The sequence below is a fragment of the Microcaecilia unicolor genome, chromosome 12 (genome assembly GCF_901765095.1).
Source record: "Microcaecilia unicolor chromosome 12, aMicUni1.1, whole genome shotgun sequence".
NCBI classification, from domain to species: domain Eukaryota; kingdom Metazoa; phylum Chordata; class Amphibia; order Gymnophiona; family Siphonopidae; genus Microcaecilia; species Microcaecilia unicolor.
This window is the reverse complement of record NC_044042.1, coordinates 6,887,998-6,914,000: the sequence shown is the minus strand read 5'-3', so window position 1 is coordinate 6,914,000 and position 26,003 is coordinate 6,887,998. Positions and strand designations below refer to the sequence as shown.

The following is a 26,003-nucleotide window of genomic DNA, read 5'->3' as shown; positions in this document are numbered from 1 at the left end:
TTTAACATGGCAGTCATTTACTGCATAGGGCAAAGAAAATGTTCATCATAAGCAATGAGCTGGCGCTACCATCACAGGGCTTTCTGCATCCAACTATTGGAACAAATTCAAGGAGGAGTTTTCAAAGGTTATAAGAAGGCTCTTACTTTCCAAACAAAGGTTGTTTTGAAACTTTGTTAGAAAAAAAAAAAAGACAAGACATTACACCCTAGCATATGCAGGTTACACCAACCAATAATATTTAAGGGATCTATCCAGACTTCATTTCTGGCATGCAGTTTGAGGTTTTTAATTTGCTTGGGTGTTTTGTTTTTTTGTAAATGCTCAATTCAATATCTGGGATATTATTTCATAATTTTTATCCTAGGCTACTGTGCTTACAGTTATTCTGCTATGATGAATATGGGAGGAGAATATTTATAACATATGGTAAAACTATCAAAGCAGTTAGTGAGGTCTACTAAAGAATAAGCGGCACATTAAAAATGTGTTAACAATTGGATTTATTGTTTTGTCTCTATGGGGCCCTTTTAGGAAGCTACGCTAAGAAATGGGCTGTCTCCTTATGTGGTACTTTCCCATGCACTAGGCGCAGAAATCAAAAAGCACTTTTTCTCTTTTTAAATAAATGGCTGTGCACTAATGTTAGGGGAAAAAAAAAGTTAGTGGAAGCATTTATCACCTCCTATTTAGAAGGTGCTAAGGGCATGCTAACCGGTTAGCATGGCGATGTCGGTGCATTAGCTGATAAGTGCGTCCATGCCCATTCGCTGCTCCTTACATGCCCCCTCCACAAATTATTACCTGATTAGCGTCCGCAGATGGCAAAACACAGAACACTATAGCGTGTCCCGTGTTAGGCCAATTTTGCTGCATTAGGCATATATTAGCAGGTAGCACAGGGCCCCTATTTTTACACTTACCTGTATTCTTTATTTACAAACAGAAAATCTCTACTCTGACTTGGATTCGAGTAGCCTAGTGGTTAGCGCAGTGGCCTGAGAACCTGGGTTCAATTCTCACTGCAGTTCCTTGTAACTCTGGGCAAGTCTCTTAACCCTCCATTGCCTCGGGTACAAAAATGAGTACCTGTCTATAATATGTAAACTGGGGAAAGATTCATAGATTTGTTTATTGGGATTTATTAACCGCATTTATGAAGAGATTCACCCAAGACTGAAAATGAGTCAGATCGAGCAGGGGTTCTGAAGAAGATAAAGTCCTTCCCCCAAATGGTTAATATATTTGTCCAGGACAGGCAATTGCAGCAGTAACAGATCTCTTACCAATGACATTTCATAGATAGATAAATCATCACACAATTTTAACCCAATGGAAATGTAGTATAGGTATTATATATTAGGTCTCATAGCAAAGCCAGTATATACCCTCGCCCAGTCACCCACTCATACAAAGGCAAAGGACTAGAAATTAATTTCACGAGCCTTGCTCTGTATAATTTCTTCACTTATTGTGAAATAGGAAAAAAAAAAAAAACTGTTCCAATTAAGCAAGGGTATTGGGATAAGAACATTCACAGTAAATATTCTCAAACCACCTTCTAAGGACTAAGCTGCCTAACACACAAAATACAAACATTCATCACACGAGACAAAGATGCAAAACAAGTACATCAATCACCCTACTAGTTTAGAGGGACTTTTAAACTGAAGGTTTTGAATTATTTCTGAATTTCTGAAAGAGCAACACCCTCACAAGGGTATTTTTTCAACTAATACTGTATTGAAGTACATGGAAATTATAATTAGAGAATCTAAACTTCACTTGTAAAAGTAGATTAAGGACAGCTCGGCTGGAGATGGTTGAGCGTCACACACTATAAATATATATATTCCACTCAAGTGCCCATGGATAAAATATGATACCTCTACCTGTTCAATTATTTGTAAACCTCACTTTCAGAAGTAACCCCTCCCCCCAAAAAAAGTATACTGCACACTAGTCCACTCTGTTTTATGTGCTCAAAACTGCTATTCCATGATGATCTTAGATAAGACAAACAGCTTTTCATCTGATAAATCAAATATGGCTCAATGGAGTAAGAGGTCTCTCTATAAAAGTTATCCTTCCTGTTGTAGTTTCAGCATCAATAATTATCAAACAAACCAGTTAAACACAATTTAGGGGACTCTCAAGGGTCCTGTCCTTCCCCCCACAGCTTTTTAATATATTTTTCTACAGCCATATATGCTTATCATCCAAATGAAAATGATCCCATCAGGTAAGGGCAGAGCTCACTCCTAAAGTTGAATTAGGACTAGTGGCTATCTTCGATTGCTGAATGCGCAGAAACCAGAATTCTGCATATTGATCATAAAGATCTCTTTTTAGCTAATCTGGATATAGAAGTGTTTGTACTTGTTGAAGGATTAAAATAAAATTCCTGATTCTTTATTGTCCATAGAGATGCAGATTTCATGGTCAGTTGCTGAAGCATTTTTAAGTTACAGACGATACAACTGCTCAGGAATTCCTTAACAGCAACTCAGGTGTTGGTTCTTTTATCTCACGTTTAATGCCACCCTTTTGAGACTAATAAACAGGCTTCAAGCATTGCAAAGAATTCTCTAAATTTGCTATCTGCAAAAGGCACATACAGCTTAAGTGTTTTGTTTCAGTGGTAGTAACCGCTGGGGAGGGTCTATACCCTCCCCCATGTACATAAGTATCTGCTTGTGCATAAACAAACATAAGTGTACAGCTTTATTCCACCTTGCAGAGCAGAGGGCATAAAGCCAGCGGGAGTCCCCAGATTCCAGCTGCAGTGAGAAATGGAGTAGCAGTGCTGAAGATTCCTACTAGCGAAGATTGGCTGCATTGTGGAGAAGGGACAGGGTGTTGGGGAAGGTAAGAGAGAAGCCTACATGCAACAGCTGCACATATATAGCCCCTTCGACCCACACTGCCAATATGCACACACCTGGTTCCCACGCCAAACCCATCTCCACTTTTCAGCTTGTTGGTTTTTCAGGTTATGTGGGATAAAGGCCCTGATTAATCAAGGGATTGACTGGGGTTGTATGTGTCAAACTTGCACTCGAGCCAGGGCAAAGCTGGTGGCTCAGTCCAATGAAGTATAAGAGCAACTGAATAAGGGAGAAGGCTTTTACAACAGTTGCCCTCACATTAAGGCAGCCAGGCTTATATATGGAAAAACTCAATTTGAAAGCACAAAACCCCTCCATGAAAAACTACACTGGCTCCCAATCAAAGAACGAATCGCTTTCAAAATTTGCACCCTGGTCCATAAAATAACCTACGTCAAAGCCCCGGGATATGACAGACCTCATAGACCTACCAACCAGAAACACAATCGGATCAACAAGAACATACCTAAATCTCCACTACCCAAGCTGCAAGGGATTCAAATACAAATCAACATATGCATCCAACTTCTCTCTTATATAAGCACACAACCGCGGAATGCACTACCAAAAGCAATAAAAACAACACACAACCGCGGAATGCACTACCAAAAGCAATAAAAACAACACACAACCACTTTAACTTTCGGAAATTACTAAGACCAACCTGTTCGAAAAGGCTTACCCTACCGACCCAACTTAAGTGTCCGAACTCTGCAACACACCGAAACAAAAGCTCGCAATGAACGCTATATATCTCTTCTTCCCCACGACCCCCAATGTGTCTAACACATGAACCTTCTCGACCACTACATTACTTTCTCCACCGGAGTTGACGAATGCCTCTACAGCACCATGTAAGCCACATTGAGCCTGCAAATAGGTGGGAAAATGTGGGATACAAATGCAACAAATAAATAAATTCAAGGAGCATATCAGCAAGAAGCTGAATTACGTAGACTTGGGTGCTTCCTTGATAGGATTCTGAAAAGGTATGCAGCCTGAGCCTGCCCTTTGCTGCTCTGTTTAATATGGGTGGTGTTAAAAATTATGCACACCTCTTTTGATGACACTTCAGACCAGGAAGGCAGCTTATGAAGTGAAAATACTTACCTGTAGCAGGTATTCTCCAAGGACAGCAGACCAATTAGAGATGGTGCGTTTTCCGATGGCAACTCCCCTCCTGTTGGGATTGAAAGAAACAAATAATTGGGCGGACTGTCGATAGGGCTTAGTCCGCTCCATGTAAAAGGCCAATGCTCTCTTACAGTCCAAGGTGTGCAACTTGTCCTCACGAGGGCGGGTATGTGGACGGGGAAAAAATGTTGGCAAGACAATTGACTGGTTTAGATGGAACTCTGACACCACCTTCGGCAAGAACTTAGGGTGAGTGCGGAGGACTACACTGTTATGGTGAAATTTAATATAATGTGCATGGACTACCAAGGCTTGGAGCTCACTGACTACGAGCTGAAGTAACAGCCACCATGAAAATGACCGTGCAGGTCAAGTACTTCAGATGGCAGGAATTCAGTGGCTCAAAAGGAGCTTTCATCAGCTGGGTAAGAACGACGTTGAGATCCCATGACACTGGTGGAGGTTTGACAGGGGGCTTTGACAAAAGCAAACCTCTCATGAAACGAACAACTAAAGGCTGTCCAGAGATAGGCTGATCTTCTACACATTGATGGTAAGCACTGACTGCACTAAGGTGAACTCTTATGGAGTTGGTCTTGAGACCAGACTCTGATAAATGTAGAAAAGGTATTCAAGTAGGGTATGTAGCTTTCGCTTTCTCCGAGGACAAGCAGGCTGCTTGTTCTCACTGATGGGGTATCCCTAGCCCCAAGGACTCAAAACAACAAACATGGTCAATTTGGCCTCGCAACGGCGGACATAACTGAGATTGACCTAAACTTATTCAACTAACTGAGAGTGCAGCCTGAAACAGAATAAAAATGGGCCTAGGGGGGTGGAGTTGGATTCTAAACCCCGAACAGATTCTGCAGCACCGACTGCCCAAACCGACTATTGCGTCGGGTATCCTGCTGTAGGCAGTAATGCGATGTGAATGTGTGGACAGATGACCACGTCGCAGCCTTGCAAATCTCTTCGATAGTGGCTGACTTCAAGTGGGCCACTGACGCTGCCATGGCTCTAACACTATGAGCCGTGACATGACCCTCAAGAGTCAGCCCAGACTGGGCATAAGCGAAGGAGATGCAAATCTGCTAGCCAATTAGAAATGGTGCGTTTCCTGACAGCCACTCCCCTCCTGTTGGGATCAAAAGAAATAAACAATTGGGTGGACTGTCTGTGGGGCTGTGTCCGCTCCAGATAGAAGGCCAATGCTCTCTTGCAGTCCAATGTGTGCAGTTGACGTTCAGCAGGGCGGGTATGCGGACCGGGAAGAATGTTGGCAAGACAATTGACTGGTTCAGATGGAACTCTGACACCACCTTTGGCAAAAACTTAGGGTGAATGCAGAGGACTACTCTATTATGATGAAATTTGGTATAAAAAGCATGAGCTACCAGGGCTTGAAGCTCACTGACCCTACGGTCGGTCCCGGGGGACCTGCATAGCAGGAGGCCTTGAGATGTCGATGCCTCACTGCTCCCAGCTCGATGTCTCTCGGCAGCCATTACCTGCGCTATCGGTGTCGCTGCTTCCCTCTACATCGACGCCGATGCCCTTGGTACCGAGGTTGAAGTTGATGTCGAAGGACCGGACAGGAAAAAGTTTCTCACGCTGAGCCTCATAGATCTTCTAAAATATATGACAAAAAAACAGCACAACCGAATAATCATAAAAGGTGGTGACATGAGACCCATCTCACGTCACCACCTTTGATGATTATTCGGTTGAGCTGCTTTTTAGAAGATCTATGATTTCAGTCTTCTGTACATTTGTTTTTCATCAATACACATCTACTAAACCTTGACAATAAAGGATTACTGTGTAGCCCCTGACGCAGCCCTGCTGGGTGAAACACGGCTTGTGTCGGGCTGATTTGAATATTTGGTTTTCATTTAATAAATTTATGTTTATCTTCTACTGATCTGCCCTGGTGAGATCAGGACATATAGCTGCTCACAGGTTATAAATGTAACTGTTCACAGGGCCTCAGCAGAGAGATTCTACTCTTTTTTTTTCTCCCTGGCTAAGACTGGAGACAAAAGCCAGTGCATTCTGGTTGAATTGAGCTCCTGGTCCAGAACCCAGAACAACAAGTTTCAAAAGTACACTGTAGGCTACTTCCCATCTGGGTGCTAAACTAAAGAAGGGTCATTTTCTACCACAGCTTTAAACATAAAAACATGCACCACCTGCTGGCCAATAGGAGAAATACAAGAAATCAATACAATTTACAGGCTTAAAAACCTAATGGTTTGTCACACCTGACAAACAGGTCAATGAATTAGAATGCTAAACAGAAAATCAAGCCAAAATTCTATATTCAAGGCAGAGTATACAGTACAGCAATTGGCGCACACAGCTGCCAACTACATTCCAATCCTAGATTTTAACCAGGTTACTTAACCTCTGCATCAAATTTAGATGGGAAGGAGTCTAGGAAATATGCAAGTGATGGCATTATATAAATTGCTACTAGATGTTTAATACAGTTGTCTCCAGTGTAAAAGTCCCACTGTTCAACATTTAATAGAACATACACAGAAGCACAAATATTAATAGCCGGCGTTTTACCTTCACCGCTCTTGGTTTCTACTGTAGTGATTTGGATTTCTGTGTTGCAAGTGGTTTTAGAAAAAAAAATCCAATATATTGTTATATATTCAACCACAAGCCAAGAACACATATTAAACTTGCCAAATGGAAATTTAAGAAAAAAAAATGTAATTTGCTACACTAGTTGGCACATAAAGAAACAGCTTTTTCAGACAAAAATGTAGTTAAGATTGATAAAAAGCCACTTTTGACCTCATATGCATCCATTCTGCTTTTTCCATCCCATGTTATTTTATATTTTATTCGTGTAATATATCATACAAGTTCACCATACTCTTGCAATGTGATCTCTATCCACACTTCCCTAGCCTACTATAATATACATTTTTATTGCATGGTACTATACAATAAGGTACAGCAAAGACAAGGAAACATAATCCAAGTTTGATATTAAACACTTGCGCCTACTTGTGGCTCAGATGGCCAAACTAACCCAAGCTCAGGTCCTGCTCCTCCAAGTCAGGAGGCAATATTCCAACCAAAGCAGATGATCTTGCATGTATCAAAATATGACCTTGAAGATCGTATTCTGCTTCTTATTTATGTCACTGACCTGACTGCCTTATCAAGAGGGAGGTACTGTAAACAGAAAAACGGGGTTCTAAAAGAGCATCAAAGAGATTACCGTGTTTCTAATACCACCAAAAACATCAATCAATGCTTCGTAAAAAGTGCTTTAGGACGTGATCTAGAAAAACCAGAGCCGAGTATCATCAGGACATTTAGTGCTAGTATTACTACAGCCAGGTCCTGAATAACAGGTACAGAAAAAACAAACAAAAAAAAAACCCCCAGTTTTAAATGAGGACAGCTATGGGTTGAATATTGTCCCCTATATTCCTACTTCATTCTCTTTCAGCAATTGCTCTCAAGACTGTACTGTAATTCGGAGCACAAGAGTTTCCCAGAAGCAGAGTAAACGAAGTTTAATATTCACTTCCAATTACCCAGGAAACAGAATCATGTCAAGAAGTCAGTATCGCCTGCTCTAATCAGATATTACCACCTTGTGGCCCACCCTACTACTGCAGCCAAAAAGTGATTTTTCTCCCTTATATTTCAAGTTAAACTCAAAGTTGCATGTGCAGTAATTATCCCAGCTTTATCTGGTCATTCTATCCTGAAAACATGGTTGCTACAGGTAGAATGACTGATGAGATAATGTACACAAATGGTATTAAAAGAAAAACAAAAAATAAAACCTAACACAAAAACTTAAGAAAAGGCATTTTAAACACCTACACTGGGGTTTACTAAGTATCTAGTGCAACTGGCTGGACGCTAGTGCCGACACAGCCCATTCATTTTCAATGGGCTATGTTGGCAATGCTGTACGGCTTAGTAAACAGAGCCCCCCCCCCCCCCCCCTAGTTTCTACAGTTCCTCTGAAATAAAGCAGGTTTTGGCCAGAGCAAATATCAGACATGCTACAGCAAGTATGAGGTCCCTCCCCCACCCCCCCCCCCCCAAAAAAAAAAAATGTATATAGCCTTACTTATCCCAAACGTAGTCTGTGTTGGTGTAGAGCCTGTATACAAAAATATATTAGTCATTTTTAATATCAAGCAGAATACAACTATTTAGCACTTTCTCTAATGATATAAGGAAAACCTTTCCCTGCTCTGCTTAATTTAACAGAGCTTCCACAGGACTTACTCCCTTTCAGAAAAGCTCAGTTTTATCATCTTTATCAATAGCTTTTTAAAATTTCTATTGTATATCCTCCAGCTTGCTTTCTCTCTCCACCCATTACCCAGCAAGACCCCCAATTTTTCTCAAATACCTTCTTGGCACACATCTCAGCACCTTTCCCTAGAGCTTTCCTAAACCTTCCTCCATCTCTCTCTCACTCCTGATTCACAGTACACACAAAGCCCACATGGCAGACACCACCAATCCAAGGCACTTGCTCCAACATAACTGTCTCTCAGACCTCCAAAGTGACATCTATTTTTCAACATCCTCCCTGCACAAAGACCCTATAACTCTCACTCAATCCCCTATACACAGTTCAACTCCCACAGCTTCTCCTGATCCTGCTGTGGCACTCCCCCAGCTCCTTCCTCCTGGCACCTACTCCAAGCTTGGCCTAACCTTCATCCTCACCCCACACCAACACACCTCCTGCTCTTCATTCACCATGTCTCAAATTTGACTTCCTCCTCCTCTCTACACCAAGACACATCCTCTCCCCAAAGGGCACACCCCCCAACTAGCTATACTCCCTTGAGGTGCACATACCTCTAGCAGTTCTTCCATCCCCCCCCTCCAAAATTCTCCTTGCACATCCCCCAAGCTTAGCCACTTTTTCCCTACATCCCAAGGCATAGCCCCCTTTGGGCAAACAGCTTCTAATATTTACTGCATCCACCCCCCCCCCCCCCCGAGCCTCAGCTTTAAAAGCTGGTGAGGAGAAAAACATTTGTATGCCAGGCTACATCTTCCTCCACTGCTTAGGGTCAACTGCATCAGACCAACAGTCCATCTAGCCCAGTATCCTGTTTTCCAGCAGTGGCCAATCCAAGTACCTGGCAGAAATCCAAATAGCAGCAACATTCCATGTTACCAATCCCAGGGCAAGCAACGGTGTCCCCCATGTCTCTCTCAATAGCAGACTATGGACTTTTCCCCCAGAAACTTGCCCAAACCTTTTTTTAAACCCAGATATGTTAACCACCATTACCACATTCCCCAGAGCTTAACTATTCTTTGCATGAAAAAAATATTTCCATGTAATTTCAAGTGTCCCCTAGTCTTTGTTTTTACCTATTCTACACCACTCGATCATATCCCACCTCAACCATCTCTTTTCCAAGCTGAAGAGCCCCAACTCTTTAGCCTTTCCTCATAGCGGAGGAGTTCCACCCCCTTTATCATTCTGGTCACTCTTCTTTGAACCTTTTCTAATTCCGCTATATCTTTGAGATACAGCGACCAGAATTGAATGCAGTACTCAAGGTGAGGTTGCACCATGGAGCAATACAGAGGCATAATAATATTCTTGGTCTTGGTTTGCATCCATTTTCTAATAATTCCTATCATCTTGTTTGCTTTTTTAGCCACAGCCACACACTGAGCAGATTTCAGTATTGTCTACAATGACACCTTGATCTTTTTTTTTTTTTTGAGTACTACTATAGATCCTGGCAGTTCAAATACTGCAGTTGATCCCAAACAGAGAAGAAAAGACACAGCCTGGCATGCGGTCACTTTTGTCCTCACTTACACCTTGGGTGGGAGAGGGGTAAGGAAAGAGGAGTCATGGTGAGTGAATATGCTGGGCAGACGGGGTGGGGGGAGGAGGGAGGGAATTAGGTGAATCAATCATCGCTGCTTCTTGGTGTCTATGAGCCCCCACCCCCCAAAAAATGTATGAAGTCTTACTTATCCAATGGGTAGTCTGCGTTGCATATGTTGTAGACCCTGCATAATTTATTTAAAAAAAAAAAACAAAAAAAAAAAAAAACTTTTAATCAAGATGAACATGAAATGTTAGGGCTTTCTCTAATGGCGTACAGATGGCCTTCGACTGCTCTATTTCCCATACAAGCTCCACTGAAGTACTTACCTTACTTGAAAGCTCAGTTTTGATTTACAGCCACAGTACTTGGATTATCTGTATTTACAGGTACCAGCTGTATGGGTTCAGTGGGCACTCAAGCCCCTCAAAACATACCTTAGAAATTAAGGAAATTTCAGTGTCCAGAAAGTGGTAATTTATGGCAAATAAGCACTTCTAATTTTGGCGAGTTGGCTCTTCTGTTTGTATTTAATGTTAAGATTTATTGAACTGACTCAGTAAAGATCTCTAAGAAATGTAATAATGGCAAGACTTTTCTATTACAAAAGTAAAGTATGCAAAAAATCAGAAAGCAGCTAATCCAGGCTTTCTGAGGAGGATATGTATGAGGTCATCTGATGCAGCACTTGTGCTCCAGGTTCATTTTAATAGCAAATTTCAACCACCAACTGTTACGATAAAAGGGAAAGGGGACTTGATATACCGCCTTTCTGTGATATTTTGCAACTACATTCAAAGCAGTTTACATATTATATTCAGGTACTTATTTGCCCAGAGTCAGAAGCAGCTGCAGGATCAAAGTCTGCTGCACTAACCACTAGGCTACTCCTCCACTCATTCCACCAATAAGAGCCAACCTCATCAGTGATGTCACAATGGCTTGATTGCCCAATACAGTTCCCCAGGATCAAAGACTACTGCACTAACCACTAGGCTACTCCTCCACTCATTCCACCAATAAGAGCCAACCTCATCAGTGATGTCACAATGGTTTGATTGCCTGATACTTGGCTCACTTCTGATATTGTGATGTCATAAGGGAAAGGGAAACGGGACTTGACATACTGCCTTTCTGAGGTTTTTGCAACTACATTCAAAGCAGTTTACATATATTCATGTACTTATTTTGTACCAGGGTCAATGGAGGGTTAAGTGACGCCCAGAGTCACAATGAGCTGCAGTGGGAATCAAACCCAGTTCTCCAGGATCAAAGTCTGCTGCACTAACCACTAGGCTACTCCTCCACTGTCAAGGTGTTGCCAAGAAGCTGGTGAGCACTGATTTGATAACTGGCACTGACAACCACCAGGAAGAAAACACAAATATTGAAGCAAGCTCAGTCTCTGAAGAGCCTCAATGCTACATTTTAAAATCAAATATTTTCACTGTTCATCTCATTCTAACTTTGCTATATGAGGTTTTCACTTCAGACAGGTCTCTCTTGAAACTTCAGAGTGTCAAACCACATTTCCTTTGTAGTACTTTGCACAAACCATATGTCATGTACCCTGAAATATGGGCAAAGATACAATTTTAATGAAAGTTGCAGTGCCTACTTTGGATAAAAATCAGAATTACCAGATTTGACAAGAGGAAAAAGTTTATCAAATGAATGTAAGATAATCCATGCTGAATCAAACGAAGGTCCATCAAGCCTACTATCCTGACAGCTTTCTAAAAATCTAGATATACTACATCAACAGGCTCACCTTTATCCACGTTTATTCACGCCTTCAAAGAAATGAAGCAAACTGGTGAGGCAAGACTTCCCTTGGCTGAACCCATGCTGACTCTATCCCATTAAACTATGTTTGTCCATATGCTCCATAGTTTTATTCTTTATAAAATTGTTTCCACTATTTTACCCAGCACCGACGTCAGGCTTACTGGTCTATAATTTCCTGGATCACCCCTGGAACCCTTTTTAAAAATCACGGTCACACTGGCCACCCTTCAATCTTCAGGCACTATGGATGATTTAACGACGGGTTACGTATTACTAACAGCAGATCAGCAATTTCATGCTTGAGTTTGAGTACCTTTGGCTATATGCCATCCGGTCCAGGTGATTTACTACTCTAATTTGTCGATTTGGCTCAGTACATCTTCCAGGTTCATCAAAAATGTTTTCAGTTCCACTGCATCATCCTCCTTGAAAACCATTTCCAGTACAAGCAGATCTTCCTCCGTAAAGACCGAAGCAAAGAATTCATTTTATTTATTTATTGCATTTGTATCCCACATTATCCCACCTATTTGCAGGCTCAATGTGGCTTACATAGTTTTGTAAACATTGTCATTGCAAGGTGACATATACATTTAATATTGTGTACAGGTTAGATAAGGGTAGGAAGAAGAAAGAGAGGAGTGATTAAGGTAGCTATAATAGATGCATTATCTTAGTTGCTTGGATTGTCGGGTGAATTATTGTGGTGATTAGTACTTATTGTATGCCTTGCTGAAGAGATATGTCTTAAGAGATTTGCGAAAGACACTTGTTTCGCCGATTGTTCTCAGGTCTGTAGGCAGTGCATTCCACATTTGCGTGCCTAAATACGAGAATGTGGTCGCATGCATTTGCTTGTACTTTAGTCCTTTACAACTAGGGAAGTGCAGGTCGAGAAATTTGCGGGATGATCTTGTGGCGTTTCTTGGAGGTAAGTCTACGAGGTTTAGCATGTAGATTGGGGTGTCTGAGTGAATGATTTTGTGCCTCCGCGATGGACTTGTCCTCCCTGAGTGCCCCTTTTGCTCCTTCATGATCTAAACGGTCCCACGGACTCTCCTGGAGGCTTTCAACTTCTGATGTACCTGAAAAAGTCTTTACTGTGAGTTTTAGCCTCTGCAGCAAGTTTCTGTTCATATTTTCTTTTAGCCTTCTTTATTAATGCTTTGCAACTGACTTGCCAGTGCTCACGTTGCTTCTTATTTTCTTCATTTGGGTCCTTTTTCCATTCTTTGAAGGACAACCTTTTGGCTGCAACAGCCTCTTTCACGTCACCTTTTAACCATGCTGGATGTCATTTTCTCTTCTTTTCACCTTTGCAAATATGTGGAACGCATCTGGGCTGGGCTTCCAGTTTGTTATTGAGATAGACATGGGGAAGCCACTGCTTACCCTGGGATTGGTAACAATTGCTGCTATTTGGGTTTCTGCCAGGTACTTATGACCTGGATTGGCCACTGCTGGAAATCGGATGCTGGGCTACATGGACCATTGGTCTGATCCAGTATGGCTATTCTTATGTTCTTATAGAGTAGTTCTAACTGCCCAATCAAATGTCTCAATCAACTTTAAATATATCTATGCTGAATTTTTGGAGTCCCCTGCATTAATAGGAATTTCTTACCAAACTGCATGTATGCACATTACTCATAGCGTGCATTAAACCAGTACTAGAAGCATTTAAGATTATTTATTTTTTTCTTTAACTGTGAACAGACGTAAGAGGACACCACCCTCCCCCCCCAAGCCATCATCCTTTTAAATTTTCTTAGTATTCTGGAAAGATCCTGCTATGTCATTTTCATCATTATAAATCCAATAATCCAGAATTAAATACTAAAAAGTGACTCAAACATTTTTAAAATAAAGTAAGCAGCTTTATATGTGAATTCTGGATAAAACAGAAGACTCAGAATCGTGCATTTCTTGGTGCCATTTCTTTTTTTCAACTGGATATTAGGGTAGGGAGGGAATCAACTATTGCTCTAATTTTCAGATGAAACAAGCATTTCCCATTTATAGAAAATAAAAATCCTTACTTTCATTTACTACATCTGGAACAACAGTAGTGGTTGTAACTGTAAGTTAAGCAAAGAGGTTAATATTACCGCCTGTTTATTCTTTTAAGTACAGTCAAGTATCAGTAAATCTGATTCTGCTACACTTTCAAGAACAGATCCTAGGAAATTGTGCTCCAATTCAAAAATAAACTGACATGATTCTTACTTACCACCCAGTTTCCTGCAAAGAGGAATTCTATGGCAAAAAGTTTCTGAAATTGTGTGAACTGTGGCACATTTACATAATTTGTACCATTTTGTAAATGGATGTAAATTTTTTGCAGAAAAAAATTAAAGCAGTTTTCTAACCCTGCTTCAGTTTATAAATTTTATTCTTTTAGGGGCTCTATGGGAAGGTGATCTTGGGAATGCTGGGAAAGGATGAACTTATGTTTACAGAATGTATGAGCATAGACTCGTGTAGAATCCTGATAAATCTGTCATAGGTAGAAATAATCCAACTATTACTACAGATTTCAGGAGTCTTTTGGGGGTCAAAAGCTATGTTTAACCAGCTCTGGAGGTTTTTCCTGAGTATGCACAGGAGTTTCTGCAGATTATAGTACATTGCTACACAACCCAAGAACATAAAAAATGTGCCATACTAGGTCAGACAGATGGTCCATCTAGCCTGCATCCTGCTTCCAAAGGTGGACAATCCAGGTCACAAGTACCTGGTAGAACCCCAAAGAGTAGCAACATTCCCATACTACTGACCCTAGGTATAAGTACTGGTTTCCCTATATCTACTTTAATAGTAGTTTACGGACTTTTCCTCCAGGAACTTGTCCAAACCTTTTTAAACCCAGATATGCTAACTGGTTTTTAGCACATCCTCTGGCAACAAGTTACTGAGCTGAACTATATGCAGAGTGAAAAAAATAATTTTCTCCTGTTTTAATTAAAAGTCTTGCCATGTAATTTCATGGAGTTTCCTATCATCCTCAAACTTTTAGAAAAAAATAAAATCAATTAATTCATGTTTATCCATTCTACTCCACTCAGGATTTTGTAGCCCTCTATCATATTCCCTCCTCGGCCATCTTCTCCGAATTGAAGGGCCCTAACCTCTTAAGTCTTTCCTCATATGAGAGGAGTTCCATACTCTTAATCATTTTGGTTGCCCTTTGAACCTTTTCTAATTTTGCTTTATCTTTTTTGAAATATGATGACCAGAAAGCAAAGTTACTCACCCGTAGCAGATGTTTGAGGACAAGCAGGCTGCTGCTTTTACAGCTGGGTGATGTCATTTGACAGAGCCTGATATGGATGCTGACTAGCGGGATTAGTTTACAGTTTACTAGCAGCGTCCCTCTACACATGCTTTGGTGCCTTCCTGCCCGACGTGCGAGCACGGGTTCCTCAGTCTTCACTTTTCCACAGAGCTAGGACACGTCTTCGTGTTCTCACAGTGCCTTCCTGTGCGAGTATTTTTCTCCTTATTTGAATTATTTTTCAATTTTCTTTATTGAATTTTATTTCCCTTTAATTTTAGTAGTTTTTTTGGCCCTTCAAATTTCCTTCTTTTTTTGCGAGTTGCTAGGCCCATTTAGGCCAAAGCACTGACCTCAATTTGAACACTACCCCTTTTTCTGTTCATAATTGAGTTTAATTTGGCCACAATTCTTTTCTCTATGTCCCAGCAGGTCCCCAGTGGCTTCAAATGGCGCACCCAATGTAATTGGGTGATTTCTGTTATGGACCTGCACTCTTGCTGCATCAAGTGCCTTGGGCCTGACTATGAGCCTAACTCTTGCTCTCTCTGTTTAAAAATGCAGTTGGACACAGAGGATGCAGCAGGTCCAACAGAAGAGACTTTTTGGCTCCTTTAAGGCTGGTATATTGTCATTGGCACTGCAAGCATCGACCTTGATAGTTGCCAAAACTTCAGCATTCATTGGGAGTGCACCAGCATTGAGAAGGTCTCCCAACACCGGGTGCCGAGGGTAGGCCCTGGTACCAGTCAGCATTGAACCCGACCGAGGGCACATACAGGTTTGAAGTCATCCTCATCAGCCCCAAAGGACCGTGATGCTCAGCATGGGGGTAAACCCAAGCAGCATAAGCACTGGCCCTCATTGACACATGGTGCTAGGAGTACCGGCACTGCCAGTATCTGAGAAGCGCTGGCACGGAGAGGCGCGCTCCCCCTTTTTGGAAGAGGTACCAATGCGCAAGTCTCTGGACAGGCATGTTCCCGCTACCGGTTCGGCACAGACACCTTCTCAGGATGCCTCTCTCCTGGCTCCCCCGCCTTTGCCGATGCCTTACTTTGACTAGTGGTTCCGAGTCATGCTCGGGGAACAGCTGATGCAGATGCTGCAGCTGCAAACCGCTCAGGCATCAAGGGTGCTTGTGCCAGCTGTGGATCAGACCCACATTCTTCCTGAGGCTCCATCTATGCCTGTGTGGAGATCCTCAGTACCAGCACCTCAAAGGGTGTCGACATCAACATCGAAATCCACACACAGAAGAGAGCCAAAGTACAGCCGTACTCTCTGGAGTCAGAGAGTACGGCTGTACTTTGGCTCTCTTCTGTGTGTGGACAGGGTTCCACTGAGGCAGGCATAGAATCACTCAGCCTGGTCTAAATGGGACCATTCATGGGACTAAGACCTCACTACTTCTCGGAGGAGTCTTATGGTGTTTATCTTCTGATCCCTCCCTCCACCTCGAGAGACATAAATCTCCACTTGAGGGTCTCACTGCTTTTCTCAAGGAGATGGCTTCTGCCATTCAGTCAGAGACGGAGGAAGAGCCCAGGGGGAATATGTTAACTGTCCTGGACTATGAGTCTCCTCCTAAGGAAGGGGACACAATACCATTGCACTGATAAATTGGGAATCTCTCCTATCAGTGCAAGTTGCATCTATGAAGGTGGAAACATATATCCAGAAGGCTCTCGGATTTGAAAGGGCCCAACTGCCTCACCACTCTGGTGGTCAAATTCGCCCTTAAATGAGCTAGGAGCTCCATGACTCATGCTTCGGCACCCCCAGGTAGAGAGGCTTGGACACTAGACTCATTTGGGAGGAAAGATCAGGGCTTGATGTTCATTGCCTACATCCAGTCCTACCAGCTCTACATAAGCCTTTGATCACCTCACTTGTTTTTCCCATTTCCTGATCATTTATAAATATACTAGTAAAAGAGGCCCGTTTCTGGAGCAAATGAAACGGGCGCTAGCAATGTTTTCCTTCCCAACACCCCCCCCCCTTCTCCCTCCCTCCCTCCCCGTTCTGACGCCATTGCTCCGCACCTCCTGAACGCACCGTACGCCATTGCTCCGCCCTCGGTGTGTGACGCCATTGCTCCTCCCTCGACGTCATCACATTTGACGCGAGGGCGGGGCCCCGAGACTTAGCGATTTCGGTGGCTTCACCACCACGAACCCTTCGAACCAGTCTTGAAGGAAGTGACGTCAGTGGCTTGGTTTCACTGACGTCAGTGTCTTCAGAACGTTGAGGGTGAGTTTTATTATATAGGATTAGAAAACAGCAGTCCCAGCACAAATCCCTGAGGAACCCCACTATTTATGCTGCTTCATTGAGAATATTCAGCCTTTAACCCTACTACCATGCCTTTCCATCTTTTAACCAGTTCTTAATCTACAATAGGACACTGCTAACTCTCCCATGACTTTTTTTTTAAATTTTTTATTTAAGCAAACTTACTATACTGCCTTAACTAGCTGGCAGTCCAGGCTGTTTACAATTCTAACAGTTTCCTCAGGAAATTGTTCATGAGTACTTTGTCAAATGCCTTCTGAAAATCCAGGAACATAATATCAACTGGCTCATCTTTTTCCACGTTTGTTCACCCCTTTAAAAAAGTATAGCTGATTAAGGCGAGACTTCCTTTGGCTAAATACATGTTAGCTTTATCCCATTAAGCCATGCTTATTGTATAAATTCAGTAACTTTGTTCTCTATGTAATAGTCCGTACCATTTTGCCTGGTGCTAACAGAAGATGAGGCTTAGGTGTTTCTAATTTTCTTTTGTATCATAGAGCTGCTCAAGCCTGAGCCACCATCAAGTGGTTCTAGAATCATTCCTATAAATTGAGGACATCTCTAGAACAACAGCTGGTGGGTCTGGCCCCCTTATTTTATTTGGCTTTTGCCAAAGCATCGGCAACTCTGACCAGTACTCTCCAGCTACCTTGATGACTTTCCATGTTTGGGACTGGATATGCTCAGATTCCCAGTTTCATGTCTCACACCATACCCCTATCCTGTTTAACCCTTTGTTTTTGCATGGGTCGTTATCTGTGGCAACAACAGGGCTTGGAACATTTGGGGCAACTCTGATGATGTGCATCATTAAACCAATTCACATTCCAAAAGCCCACCCTAACACTACCAAATGCCTCTTCACCCCCCCCCCCCCCAATCACCTCCCACGTGCCCAGCAATCCTATAGTCCTTTCCCTCCCTCCCCTGGCCCTATAAATCATGCCAGCCACTACCCCCACCAGCCAGCCCACACCCTGAAGGAAGATCACCACCGCGAAGAGTAGAACCTACGATTCTAATCACACCCCTCCCCCTGCATACATACACCCCACAGTCACACATTCTCCCCCTCCCCCAGTTCTAACAGTGGCCTAGTATTGACGATAGTCCAAGCAATAGTCCACTACCGAATAATGTTTCCTACACCATGCTTCTCTGCAATGTTCTGAAGCGTGTGCCAGAACTACGTCACCGGTTCTCCAGAGTTCTTTTTGTTCTGCGGAGTAACTACGCTTGTCTCTCACTTGGATGACACGAAGACTTGAACATCTTGTGAATATAAGTTTTCTTTTCATTATCGTCAGGCTTGGGAAACACTAGCTTAATAGGGATAAGCCAACATAGATTTAGTCAAGGGGAATTTTGCCTCAATCTGCTAAATTTCTTTGAAGGGATTAATGAACATGTGGATAAAGGCAATTCTGGATCTTCAGAAAGCATTTGACAAAGTACCTCATGAAATTAAAAAGTCATGGGATAAGAGGCAGTGTCCTATTGTGGATTAAGAATTGGTTAAAAGTTAGAAAACAGATAGAAGGGTTAAATGGTTAATATTCTCAATGGAGAAAGTAAAATAGTGGGGTTCCCATGGATCTGTTGCCTACTATATTACAGGAAACAAATGTCCCAAGTTTCACCCATCGGAAACCCAGTCACCTTACCTTCCACCAGCAGAACAAACACACTTTCCTGTACTCTACCAGGTTCAATCCAACATCTGAATGTCTGGCCCTGCACAGCAGGATGGCAGATTAAAAACAGCAAAATGATACACACCAAGTAAAATGTCCTGCTCTCTTCCTGCTGGTGGAAGGTGGAGTGGGGGAAGGGAAAACTGTAAATATTTGAGCAGGGCCTGTCCTTTTATGTTAAATTGTACAGCGCTGCGTAACCCTAGTAGCGCTCTAGAAATGTTTAGTAGTAGTAGTAAATATGATTTGAGTGATACAAGGGTTGAAGAATATTAGCTTGCCAAGAAACTAAAAGGTTGAAGAGCACTGAACTACTTATCAGAGCCTCAGCTATACTTACCAACTTGACAGGCTGGGATTGGTGGTTTCCAATTACTGTCTTCTTCACACGTAATTATATCACTGCCAACTAAGACGAAGCCAGAATTACATTCAAACTGAACGGAGTGGCCATATTTATAGGAATGCCCAAATCCAGATATTTTTCGCCCATTTTGGACAACTGGATCTGTACAACTGACAGCTAAAAGAAAAGAAATGAATTACTTTAAAATTTAGTATTACAGTATCATCTGGAATAACTATATTCATCGCTTAGGGTAAGCAGGGGATAACCTATTCCAAGAAGCTTCAATATCTTCAGTTCTACTACATGAGGATTCAAATCACAACACACACTAGCAACTATTTACCTATTCTGTTTTCCACACCAGTTTTTCCAACCACAAGGTAAGACAAAAATCACCTCTTATTCCTGCCATCTGTTCCTCTTATGTGTCACACCTATACTCTTAATACAGAGAAAATCTCTTCCCTTCCTAAATTCCCATCTTCCTACTTTCTTTTTTGTTTTTTTATTATCACATACTCAATGGAGAAAATTAAATAGCGGGGTTCCCATGGATCTGTCGCCTACTATATTACAGGAAACAAATGTCCCAAGTTTCACCCATCGGAAACCCAGTCACCTTACCTTCCACCAGCAGAACAAACACACTTTCCTATACTCTACCAGGTTCAATCCGACATCTGAATGTCTGGCCCTGCACAGCAGGATGGCAGATTAAAAACAGCAAAATGATGCACACCAAGTAAAATGTCCTGCTCTCTTCCTGCTGGTGGAAGGTGGAGTGGGGGAGGGGAAAACTGTAAATATGATTTGAGTGATACAAGGGTTGAAGAATATCAGCTTGCCAAGAAACTAAAAGGTTGAAGAGCACTGAACTACTTATCAGAGCCTCAGCTATACTTACCAACTTGACAGGCTGGGATTGGTGGTTTCCAATTACTGTCTTCATCACACGTAATTATATCACTGCCAACTAAGTCAAAGCCAGAATTACATTCAAACTGAACGGAGTGGCCATATTTATAGAAATGCCCAAATCCAGATATTTTTCGCCCATTTTGGACAACTGGATCTGTACAACTGACAGCTAAAAGAAAAGAAATGAATTACAAGTCTTTATAAAGTGAATGATACATACCTGTAGCAGGTGTTCTCCGAGGACAGCAGGCTGATTGTTCTCACGACTGGGTGACGTCCGCGGCAGCCCCCACCAACCGGAAGAAGCTTCGCGGGCGGTCCGCACACAGGGCACGCCCACCGCGCATGCGCGGCCGTCTTCCCGCCCGTGCGCGGCCGTTCCCGCCAGTTGAATGACAAGCAAAAATGATGAAAACGCAACTCCAAAGGGGAGGAGGGAGGGTAGGTGAGAACAATCAGCCTGCTGTCCTCGGAGAACACCTGCTACAGGTATGTATCATTCACTTTCTCCGAGGACAAGCAGGCTGCTTGTTCTCACGACTGGGGTATCCCTAGCTCTCAGGCTCACTCAAAACAAGAACCCAGGTCAACTGAACCTCGCAACGGCGAGGATACAACAGAAAATTGACCTACGAAGAACAACTAACAGAGTGCAGCCTGACCAGAATAAATTCGGGTCCTGGAGGGTGGAGTTGGATTTACACCCCAAACAGATTCTGCAGCACCGACTGCCCAAACCGACTGTCGCGTCGGGTATCCTGCTGGAGGCAGTAATGTGATGTGAATGTGTGGACAGATGACCACGTCGCAGCTTTGCAGATCTCTTCAATAGTGGCTGACTTCAAGTGGGCCACTGACGCTGCCATGGCTCTAACACTATGAGCCGTGACATGACCCTCAAGAGCCAGCCCAGCCTGGGCGTAAGTGAAGGAAATGCAATCTGCTAGCCAATTGGAGATGGTGCGTTTCCCGACAGCGACCCCTAGCCTGTTAGGGTCGAAAGAAACAAACAATTGGGCGGACTGTCTGTGGGGCTGTGTCCGCTCCAAGTAGAAGGCCAATGCTCTCTTGCAGTCCAATGTGTGCAACTGACATTCAGCAGGGCGGGTATGCGGCCTGGGGAAGAATGTTGGCAAGACAATTGACTGGTTAAGATGGAACTCCGACACCACCTTCGGCAGGAACTTTGGGTGGGTGCGGAGCACTACTCTGTTGTGATGAAATTTGGTACATGGAGCATGAGCTACCAGGGCTTGAAGCTCACTGACCCTACGAGCTGAAGTAACTGCCACCATGAAAATGACCTTCCAGGTCAAGTACTTCAGATGGCAGGTATTCAGTGGCTCAAAAGGAGGTTTCATCAGCTGGGTGAGGACGACGTTGAGATCCCACGACACTGTAGGAGGCTTGATAGGGGGCTTTGACAAAAGCAAGCCTCTCATGAATCGAACGACTAAAGGCTCTCCAGAGATGGCTTTACCTTCCACACGATAATGGTAAGCACTAATCATACTAAGGTGATTCCTTACTGAGTTGGTCTTGAGGCCAGACTCTGATAAGTGCAGAAGGTATTCAAGCAGGTTCTGTGCAGGGCAAGAACGAGGTTCTAGGGCCTTGCTCTCACACCAAACGACAAACCTCCTCCACTTGAAAAAGTAACTCTTTTTAGTGGAATCCTTCCTAGAGGCAAGCAAGACACGGGAGACACCCTCAGACAGACCCAACACAGTGAAGTCTACGCCCTCAACATCCAGGCCGTGAGAGCCAGGGACTGAAGGTTGGGGTGCAGCAATGCTCCGTCGTTCTGCGAAATGAGAGTCGGAAAACATTCCAATCTCCACGGTTCTTCGGAGGACAACTCCAGAAGAAGAGGGAACCAGATCTGACGGGGCCAAAAAGGCGCGATCAGAATCATGGTGCAGTGGTCTCGCTTGAGCTTCAGTAAGGTCTTCCCCACCAAAGGTATGGGAGGATAAGCATACAGGAGGCCGGTCCCCCAATGAAGGAGAAAGGCGTCCGACGCTAGCCTGTCTTGTGCCTGAAGTCTGGAACAGAACAGAGGCAGCTTGTGGTTGGTCTGAGAGGCGAAAAGGTCCACCGAGGGGGTGCCCCACTCTCGGAAGATCTTGCGTACCACTCTGGAATGAAGCGACCACTCGTGCGGTTGCATGACTCTGCTCAGCCTGTCGGCCAGACTGTTGTTTACACCTGCCAGGTATGTGGCTTGGAGGAGCATGCCGAACTGGCAAGCCCAACGCCACATCCCGACGGCTTCCTGACACAAGGGGCAAGATCCGGTGCCCCCCTGCTTGTTGGTGTAATACATTGCAACCTGATTGTCTGTCCGAATTTGGATAATTTGACAGGACAGCCGATCTCTGAAAGCCTTCAGTGCGTTCCAGATCGCTCGGAGCTCCAGGAGGTTGATCTGCAGCTCCTTCTCCTGGAGGGACCACCGACCCTGGGTGTGAAGCCCATCGACATGAGCTCCCCACCCCAGGCGAGATGCATCCGTCGTTAGCACTTTCGTGGGCTGCGAAATTTGGAATGGACGTCCCAGGGTCAAATTGGTCCGAATGGTCCACCAGAGCAGCGAAGTGCGGCAACTGGTGGAGAGGCGGATGACATCTTCTAGATTCCCGGTGGCTTGGAACCACTGGGAAGCTAGGGTCCATTGAGCAGATCTCATGTGAAGACGAGCCATGGGAGTCACATGGACTGTGGAGGCCATATGACCCAGAAGTCTCAACATCTGCCGAGCTGTGACCTGCTGAGACGCTCTGGTCCGCGAAGCCAGGGACAGGAGGTTGTTGGCCCTCGCTTCGGGAAGGAAGGCCTGAGCCGTCTGGGTATTCAGCAGAGCTCCTATGAATTCCAGAGATTGGGTTGGCTGGAGATGGGACTTTGGGTAATTTATCACAAACCCCAGCAGCTCCAGGAGTTGAATAGTGCACTGCATGGACCGGAGGGCTCCTGCCTCCGAGGTGTTCTTGACCAGCCAATCGTCGAGATATGGGAACACGTGCACTCCCAGCTTGCGTAGATACGCCGCTACCACCACGAGGCACTTTGTAAACACCCATGGGGCAGAAGCGAGCCCAAAGGGCAGCACACAATACTGAAAGTGCAGTGCGCCCAGGCGGAATCTGAGATACTGTCTGTGAGCTGGCAGTATCGGGATGTGAGTGTATGCGTCCTTTAAATCCAGGGAACATAGCCAATCGTTTTTCTGAATCATTGGCAGAAGGGTGCCCAAGGAAAGCATCCTGAACTTTTCTTTGACCAGGAATTTGTTCAGGCCTCTCAGGTCTAGGATGGGACGCATCCCCCCTGTTTTCTTTTCCACAAGGAAGTACCTGGAATAGAATCCCTGCCCTTCCTGCCCGGGTGGTACGGGCTCGACCGCATTGGCGCTGAGAAGGGCGGAGAGTTCCTCTGCAAGTACCTGCTTGTGATGGGAGCTGAAAGATTGAGCTCCCGGAGGACAATTTGGTGGCAGGGAGGCCAAATTCAGGGCCTATCCGCACCACACTATTTGGAGAACCCACTGGTCGGAGGTTATGAGAGGCCACCTTTGGTGAAAAAATTTTAACCTCCCTCCGACCGGCAGATCGTCCGGTACGGACACTTTGAGGGCGGCTATGTTCCCGTGGATCCAGTCAAAAGCCCGTCCCCGGCTTTTGCTGTGGAGGCGCAGGGGGCTTGCTTAGGCGCACGCTGTTGACGAGAACGAGCGCGCTGGGGCTGTCCCTGTGCCTGACGAGGCCTTCGGGCCGGCTGGGTGTACCTACGCTTGGCAAAAAGAATAGGGCACAGCCTGCCGGGCCCCGGAAAAACGTCCACCTGCTGAGGTGGATGCTGAAGGCGCCCGGTGGGAGAGCTTGTCGAGGGCGGTTTCCCGCTGATGCAGTTGGTCCACCAGCTGCTCGACCTTCTCACCAAAGATATTATCCCCCCGGCAAGGGACGTCGGCCAGTCTCTGCTGGGTGCGGTTGTCCAGGTCAGAGGCACGCAGCCATGAGAGCCTGCGCATCACTATACCTTGGGCCGCAGCACGAGATGCCACGTCACAGGTGTCAGATTCCCCTGGACAGGAACTTTCTGCACGCCTTCAGCTGCCTGACCACCTCCTGAAAAGGCCTGGACTGCTCCGGCGGGAGCTTATCAACCAGGTCCGCCAGTTGCTTCACATTGTTCCGCATGTGGATGCTTGTGTAGAGCTGGTAAGATTGGATGCGGGTCACGAGCATGGAAGATTGGTAGGCCTTCCTCCCAAACGAGTCCAGAGTGCGAGACTCCCGCCCCGGGGGCGCCGAGGCGGTATCCCTCGAACTCCGTGCCCTCTTGAGAGCAGAATCCACGACCGCCGAGTCATGAGGCAATTGGGGCCACATTAACTCTGGGTCCGAGTGAATTCTGTACTGGGACTCTGCTTTCTTGGGGATGGTGGGATTAGATAACGGTCACATCCAGTTCCGAAGCAGTGTCTCCTTAAGGACATTATGCAACGGCACCGTGGAGGACTCTCTAGGTGGTGATGGATAGTCGAGGACCTCGAGCATCTCAGCCCTCTGCTCATCCACAGAGACCACGGGGAAGGGAATGCAAATAGACATGTCCCTGACAAAAGAGGCAAAGGAGAGGCTCTCAGGAGGCGAGAGCTTCCTCTCTGGTGAAGGCGTGGGGTCAGAGGGGAGGCCCACAGACTCCTCTGAGGAAATATCTGGGGTCCTCCTCTTCCCCCCACGAGGCCTCTTCCTCGGTATCGGACATAAGCTCATGTAGCTGAGTCCTCAACCGGGCCCGGCTCGACGTCGAGGCACCGAGGCCTCGGTGTCGTCGAGCGGTGGACTCCCGCGCCGGCGGGGACGAAGCTCCCTCTATCGACGTTGACGGGGACTCCACCTGCGTGGCGGTCGAGACCGGCGCCGCAAGCGGCGACGGTGTCGAAGGCCTCGGCACCGGGCTAGAGCTCGCCGGCGCCACAGTCAATGGCGCCGAGGGCGCAAGCACCCCTGGCGCCGGCACAGCCTGGCGCATCAGCCCTTCCAGGATCCCCGGAAGGATGGCTCGGAGGCACTCGTCCAGGCCCGCTGTCGGGAAAGACGGGGGGGCCGGTAGAGGCGTCGGTGCCGGAAGCTGCTCGGGTCCAGGAGACTGCACCGAAGTGCTGGGACCCTGACGCGTCGGTACCTCCACTACCGAGGGGGACCTTTCCTCTCGACGTGGACGCTTCGGCGTTGACTCCTCTCTGGCACCGAGGGCCGGGCGCACCGATGGGGACCGATGACGGTGCTTCTTCTGTTTTTTGCGGTGCCCGTCATCGGCGCCAGGTGGAACGGAGGAGGAGGAGGTCGATCTCGAGGGGCCGGATCGTTCGGTCCCGAGGGCCATGAGCAGAGGGAGTGACCGGGGCCGATTGCCCACGCGGCCTCTCACCCCTACCGTCACCGGAGGTCCGGCGGGCCGACGGGACCTGTAATCCTGGGGTCGATGCCATCGGTGCCGATTTTGCGGACATCGATACCGGTACCGAAGAACCGGCCGTCGAGGTCGACGTCGAGGGGCCGGCGCAAGTTCCAAAAAGACGGTCCCGAAGAACTTGCCTCGCAACCTGAGTCCGTTTCCGGAGACCAAGACACAAAGAACATGACTTGATATTGTGCTCCGGCCCGAGGCACTGGAGGCACCAAGCGTGGGTGTCGGTCTGCGAGATAGGCCGGCCGCACCGACCACACTTCTTAAATCCACTCGGGACCTTCGAGGACATCGATGGAAAAATCGCGTCGGCGAAGTTAAAGTCGT

General features: G+C 45.4%; 1 protein-coding gene across 1 annotated transcript in view; it reads right to left on the bottom strand.

The window, feature by feature from the left end:
* LOC115482058 (complement receptor type 2-like) overlaps window positions 1–26,003 on the bottom strand; it is a gene marked incomplete at its 3' end in the record, with an annotated part of 504,947 nt that overhangs the window by 32,551 nt on the left and 446,393 nt on the right. Inside the window, exons 25-30 of the mRNA XM_030221619.1 lie at window positions 20,185–20,367; window positions 19,272–19,454; window positions 13,705–13,743; window positions 10,023–10,061; window positions 8,134–8,166; window positions 6,597–6,635 (exon numbers count right to left, since the gene is read on the bottom strand). Of these exons, the coding sequence (XP_030077479.1) occupies window positions 6,597–6,635; window positions 8,134–8,166; window positions 10,023–10,061; window positions 13,705–13,743; window positions 19,272–19,454; window positions 20,185–20,367 (516 nt within the window). The remainder of the gene's footprint in view (window positions 1–6,596; window positions 6,636–8,133; window positions 8,167–10,022; window positions 10,062–13,704; window positions 13,744–19,271; window positions 19,455–20,184; window positions 20,368–26,003) is intronic.